The sequence below is a fragment of the Macrobrachium nipponense genome, chromosome 2 (assembly GCF_015104395.2).
Source record: "Macrobrachium nipponense isolate FS-2020 chromosome 2, ASM1510439v2, whole genome shotgun sequence".
Classification (NCBI taxonomy): domain Eukaryota; kingdom Metazoa; phylum Arthropoda; class Malacostraca; order Decapoda; family Palaemonidae; genus Macrobrachium; species Macrobrachium nipponense.
Genome location: NC_087201.1, coordinates 24,060,115 through 24,066,886, shown reverse-complemented (window position 1 = coordinate 24,066,886; position 6,772 = coordinate 24,060,115). Strand labels below are relative to the sequence as shown.

Genomic DNA, 6,772 nt, shown 5'->3' with positions numbered 1-6,772 from the left:
TTTGCCTGATCGTTTTCTGTCACACCTTTTCAGGTTCGTGTTCGTACCACTTGTTACTCCAAGGTGTTTATCATTATTATCCTTATTATTATGAATGTGCCAGTCCTGTTGGAATGACGGCAAGCTCTAAGCAATTTTTACAGTTACATCATGCAAAATATTAGATATATCATGCTGCTCTGCTTTTTCATGCTAAAGATTTTGTAATCGTCCAAACGTAGAGTTCGTTCCGCGCCGACTTTATGGTTTTTACGCGCAAAAATAAATATATAGATACACATTCTGTTTTATAATAATATAGTTGAATATTGCTGAAGCACGACAAATATTTTATTTTTATTTTGCATATTGGATCTCCATTCCTCGTAGCAAATGCGTTAAATCTCCAAGTGGAGACATGAGTATATAAACTGGTGTTTAAATGTCAAGTAAAATTTGAATGACTGCGGATTAATCATTGCATGTTAACCCGCATAAACAAATGAGTGAAATTCACCGTCTACTGATTTACTGCCTCGTTCAGGTACGTAATTTCTATATCAGGCGAGTTTCGATTCCTTAATCTAATAATAATCGGCACTTCTCACATAAATCAACTATCTTTATTAACTGGTTCTTGCGTTAGTAATCGCAAGAGTTGCCGTACAACCAAGTACTCTACATATTAGAAATGAGTGAAAAGCTGGAATGAGCGAAATAATGTGATAAGTCTCGACAGATCGGCGATAGGTGGGGATCACAAGACTGACTTCTTTTCCTGTCTTTTTTATTTTCTTTTTTTTTTGGCCGCGATCTCAGAGATGAAGACTGAATTAGTTTTTAGGGCGTCACCAGCATCTGTAGTTCACTGTCTCCGCTATTGGTATAGAAATGTTGCCCTGGCCTCTGATACCTGCTTGAAGGTCCGCTCATTCAAGGCGGTCATATAGACATGTTGGCAAAGAGAACGCCATGTATATCACACTGCCTTCTATCCCCTTGCCGAAAGGCGTCGTCTTATACGCCGACGGTCTTCTCTCCTCCAGCAGTTTTTCATAGCTGGAGAGTGAATCCTTGTCAGTCCTGTTGATGTTGTTTAAGATAATATAAAGGATCTCAAGACCTGTTGAATAAGCTGTTCTATAGGCCTAGAGCTGCAACGCCTTCGTTAATTTCGGCTGATTTCAGAGAGAAGCCCGAGGCCGTGTAGAGGACAAAGTTATCATGAGGTCACCCTGGGATATGTAGCTGTTGCAGGCTTCTATAAGATCAAGAGCCCGTGATGGCATAAGGCCAGCTCACTCTGAGGCAACATATATGGATTTATCTCTTCCTATTACGGAATATACATTGGGTTTATCTAAACGTCCGAAGCTTTCCACTGCGAAGTAGACATTGTCAGGCATGTCTTTATCTTAATATATGAAATATACGATAGTCGGTGCGCCCGTACATGTAAATATTAACGATAGAAATAAGGCAAAAAGAGAAAATGAGGTAAGAAGTGTGGTTGGCCGCGAGAGGTCGGTGCGATCTCCAGCTAAGATCCAAAGGTTTGGCTCCTCGTGGCTCCGGTCTGACTGAGTCTCAAGGACTTGCCTCGTGGCTCCGGTCTGAGTCTCGAGGATCTTCTTCAGAAAGGAAAACCGTGACTGAATAAGCGTAAGAGAAGATTAGCAAATATCGTAGGATGGGAGCAATTATATTTTACTCAAAAGGCTTGAGGGTAAGAAATAGTATAGAAAAGTATTGTTTTTTAATATATATATATATATATATATATATATATATATATATATATATATATATATATATATTATATGTATATTACTTCTCTTAGGTTTCTTCCATCTCCCTTAACTAATTTCTCCGCATTTTCATCTTCGACTGCGCAATTTAAAAGTAAAATAAAGAAAAAAATAGTTACTGCTTCGTTATCGTAAGAAGATAGGACTTGGCACGGCTGTTTTTTTCATCTTTATCTAAATAGCATCATCATTAAAAAAACTCAAAGTAGCACGAGTCTTGAATGGAGAAACAATTCCACAGTTAGTATATATGCATTATATTCTAAGATAGATCTGCATTATATTTTAAGGTGAATTTGCCTTATATTTTAAGATAAATCTGTACAAAAGGCTCTCGAGGGACAATTCAAATGTTCGGGAAAATCGAACATTTTCCCGAGAGCTTTCTGGACAGATTTATCTTCAGATAATACGTACCTGTACATAACCGTGGATCTGTTTCTCCATTGTCACCAATGTTATCATTATTCTAATGACGTACATAAGCTAACGCCAAAACTGGTCGAAGATTTACAAGTCACGTGACTTCCCAAGTGGCAATTAGAAATTCCCAAATCTCAAGAGCTAGGTGGAGCCCTAGGGCATCCAGACAAATTTCATCGTTAAGAATACTGTTGTTATTATTTATTTTCTTAATTTCATTATTGTTTCTATAGCAGATTTTTTTTAATTTGTTTCATTTTTATAACTCTAATTTATGTTATTGTTATCTAAATCTTCAGTTTTATTATTTTTTTCATCATTTTCCATTGGGGGTACGTGCCCTCCTGACAACTCCCCCCCCTCTACCCGCCCCCCATCCACCCTTGGATCCGCTAGTGACCTGGAGTAATCGGTCTCCTGATGACTTTGGTTGTAACATCTGACTGATTCATTCAATGCATAAAACTGTACCAAAAGCAGTAGGTTCCGATGTATTTCAACACGAGCGATCTCAAAGGACGAATTGGAGGCGCTTGTTGAGAACGGAAGTATTCAAGCAATCTCAGTTTTAATATTAGACTTTGTTTCATATTAACCGCTTATATACATTATATACATATACATATACATATATATGATATATATATTCATTCATACGGAGAGAGAGAGAGAGAGAGAGAGAGAGGAGAGAGAGCGAGAGGATAGTGGTGGAGAGGATATGCACTCACATAAACACACATACACACATATGTGTGTATGAGTGTAGTGTGTATTTGTGTGCGAGTGTATATCCTTTCTCTCTCTCTCTCTCTCTCTCTCTCTCTCTCTCTCTCTCTCTCTCTCTATATATATATATATATATATATATATATATATATAATATATTATAATATATACATATATATATATATATATATATATATATATATATATATATATATATATATATATACATATATGTGTGTGTGTGTGTGGTGTGTGTGTGTGTGTGTGTGGTGTCATAAAACATAGTGATAGCATGTTCGTCTTACTATAGGATACCACCTGGGTTAGAAGCCAGGGAGAGAGAGAGAGAGAGAGAGAGAGAGAGAGAGAGAGAGAGAGAGAGAGTAATCTGTGCACCTTTCGCTAAAAATACTTGTCACCCGATCTTTGCCACTTTCATCCAATCAGCGTCTAAGACGGAGTAAGAGAAGTTCCTTAACAAAATTGAAGAAAGGAATATGGATGGATTTCCAGTAAACGGTAAAAATTTGGAAGTAGCTAGAGACCCAAAGGATGCTGCAAATAAATGCGTTCGTATTGCCTACAGTGCACCGAGTGAGGTGTACTTTCGGCACTGCAGGTTGGGTAGGTAATAGTCTACGTGGAATGTAAGGTCCTTAGGATCGTAGCTCACCGCCTTTGCTATTTCATATAGCATGATTTTTTTTTTATAGTATGGTTACGTTAGTTTGCTCATATACTGTAAAGGAGTCCAATGCTGATTGGAACTAAGCAAGAGTAAGTCAGCGAAATGAATGAGTGCTCCTTTTACATTGTCAGTGTTCCCTTGCATATCCATACCAAAAGTAAATTCATGAAGAATCGGTGATCAGATCAGCTGATTGGCATTTGTGCCATGAACCTAATCCATCTCACTGTGTTTGAAGAAGTCTCCCGTAAAAAACCAAAGCCAATAAATCTGGAACTCTGCTATGAGTGTGAATTCCTTCCAGTTCAAGTATCCGTTAGCACAAGGGCAGAATGTGGTTGACCTTTGACTATACTCTGTTTTTTTTTTCATCTGTCCATCCGCCTGTGGTGTTTTTGTATGGTAATACTGCGTCCCGGGCTTTAGATAGTTACGCTATGTGTAAGTTTTAGGTAAATAAACGGATATCTGGGTGTACATTTGCAACTGAAAAGTGTTTTAATAATTTACTGTATGCGAATGACACCGTTAATATTCGAAATAATATATTATTATAATCGTTGAATGTAAGCTGAATGTAACTATCTAAAGCACGGGACGCAGTGTTACCATACAAAAACACCACAGGCGGATGGACTGATGGAAAAAAACAGAGTATAGAAAAGAATTTCCTGAGAATAATTAGATGCTTGCGATTCTCGCTGTGGCTGGAGATAAAAGTATATGATATAAGCAACTCCGTCCTCCGATATTTTCTCGTTAATGCTCGTGGCTTTTTCTTTGTCAGTTATCGGTCGTCGAACCTATGATAATCTTGTTTTAATAATATGGACACGTCAGTTTCTCTCTCTCTCTCTCTCTCTCTCTCTCTTCTCTCTCTCTCTCTATAAATATCAAACAATAGGACTGCTTGTTTTATCCATAGCAATTATGGTTTTAGTTCTTACACGTATACTTTTAGATGCATAATATCTATTGTACTTCATAGATACATTATTACAGTCAGTAATAATTCATTTAACTAGCTATAAAGTATTTTGCTGAAAATGCAAAAGTTGAATCTATTTACAATTTTGTTTGTATTTTTTTTTTTTATTCGTTGTATTTCCTTCTTTCTCTATTCGTTTGTTTGTTTGTTTACTTCACAGTGTGCTCGGATTCGGGAGACGAGGGCGACAGCCACAGCGGTTCCAAAGACGACGGCGACGGAGGGCGCATGCGCGGCTCGGGCGGCGGCTCTGGCAGCGGGTCCGGCGGCGGCGGCGGGGGCGGCAAGCCCCGCAGGGCGCGAACGGCCTTCACCTACGAGCAGCTCGTGTCCTTGAGAACAAATTCAAGCAGACGCGTTACCTGAGCGTGTGCGAGCGGCTGAACCTGGCTCTGGCGCTCAACCTGACGGAGACGCAGGTCAAGATCTGGTTCCAGAATCGACGCACCAAGTGGAAGAAGCAGAACCCCGGATGTGACGTGAACACCCCAACCCAGCCCCCCAGCCCGCCGATTTCGGCTTTTCCTGGGGGCATGTTGCCACCCCCTCCGCCTCCTCTGCTCTGTCCAGCTCCTCTTTCTTACCGCGGACCTCTTCCTCCTCACACGCCTCTTGCTGCGCTCTATCTGCATCATCTGGCCCGCTGATAAGAGGAGAAACTTCTCTCTCTCTCTCTCTCTCTCCCACACACACAAATGCATCATACTTATCATGTGCCATTCCATACGATGACCGTAATACACATCCCATAGTGTAAGTCTGTGTACGTTGATTTACTCATAATTTAATATCTTGTTTATATACTTGCAACCATCTATTTTTTTCCCAAAAATTTTTTCATAACGATTGACAATAGCATTCTCATTTCCGTAAGGAGACAAATGACCCCCCTCTCTCTCTCTCTCTCTCTCTCTCTCTCTCTCTCTCTCTCTCTCTCTCTCTCTCTCTCGCCGTTGAACTGTTGAACGAAAGGTTTGCCATGACAATTCCTCATTCCAAAACTGATCTAACGAACACTCACCAATATATCTACTTTATGTTCTTCTTTCCTTTCTTGAAGATTCCCCATTTCTCTCACTCGTGGCTTTTCTATTTCATATCTTCATGCCTTCATACAGGTTGCTAAAACTTGTAATTTCATATTTCGAAATAGTTCGTCATTCATTCCACTGGATTCTATATGAACCTTTTATTTGAATACACAGAGATTGTTAAGCATGCTTAAACAAAAACACGTAGCCATATTGAGAGAGAGAGAGAGAGAGAGAGAGAGAAGGAGAGAGAGAGAGAGAGAGATTTCTCCAGTGGTGGGTATTGGAGCCAGGATTTCATACCCCAGCACACGAAAGCCCCAAAACATCACATCAGCATATCATCAGAAAACAGAGTGTGGATTTCACTTGTACATATCACTGTATCAAATGGTTCCTATATCTATGTAAGATGTACAGCAATGCTATGATATATCTTTCTCTTGATATGTAAGGACAACACAGATAATATATTGTTTTTTTTTTTTTTTGTATATAGAATGTACAGCGTACCTTTTAAGAGTAAATCATTTGATTATATGGGTGATATATATGTCGATTATATTTGCCCTGTTCCTGTGTATATAAGAGTAATATATGTTGTTTTTAAAGATGGTCGTTTTATTGCACATTTTACATGCCTTTTTTTTTCGCTTACTCGGGGAGTAAGCCTATAAAAGTACTTTGTTGTTGTTGGGGGCCCGGGGTGGTGTAGGTAAGACTAAAAATACAGAAAAGGGAGTTTTAGTTGAGTTAAAGATACAGGAATTTTGCGAAGGAATATTTATGATTTATTCATGAGAATGAAAACGTCAAAAACTCAATAATGTGTAGGTTAGACAGTACAGAAAAATTATTTCTAATGAAATTATAGCGTATTTACTTTAATTTTTGTTGGTGAAACAACGCTCTGCTTGACCGTAGATTTTAGCACGCCCTTTTTTTTTTTTTTTTAATACGAGGTAAAGTTGCAAGCTGCTATAGCGCCCCTGTTCCCGGTTCGCCTTTCACGAAGACTGGATAACCCCTTAAACCAAACGTTAGTTATATGTCTCGATCTGAAGATCTGAATGGCATAACTATGTTTCAGGAGCCAATCTCGCTCTCCACTCAACCAGAGGCTAAAGAG

At 39.0% G+C, this 6,772-nt stretch overlaps 1 protein-coding gene across 1 annotated transcript in view; it reads left to right on the top strand.

The window, feature by feature from the left end:
- LOC135221402 (NK1 transcription factor-related protein 1-like) overlaps window positions 1-6,178 on the top strand; it is a 40,315-nt gene extending 34,137 nt beyond the window's left edge. Inside the window, 2 exon segments of the mRNA XM_064259181.1 lie at window positions 4,773-4,940; window positions 4,943-6,178. Of these exon segments, the coding sequence (XP_064115251.1) occupies window positions 4,773-4,940; window positions 4,943-5,259 (485 nt within the window). The 3' untranslated portion in view covers window positions 5,260-6,178.
- Window positions 6,179-6,772: the final 594 nt, after the last annotated feature.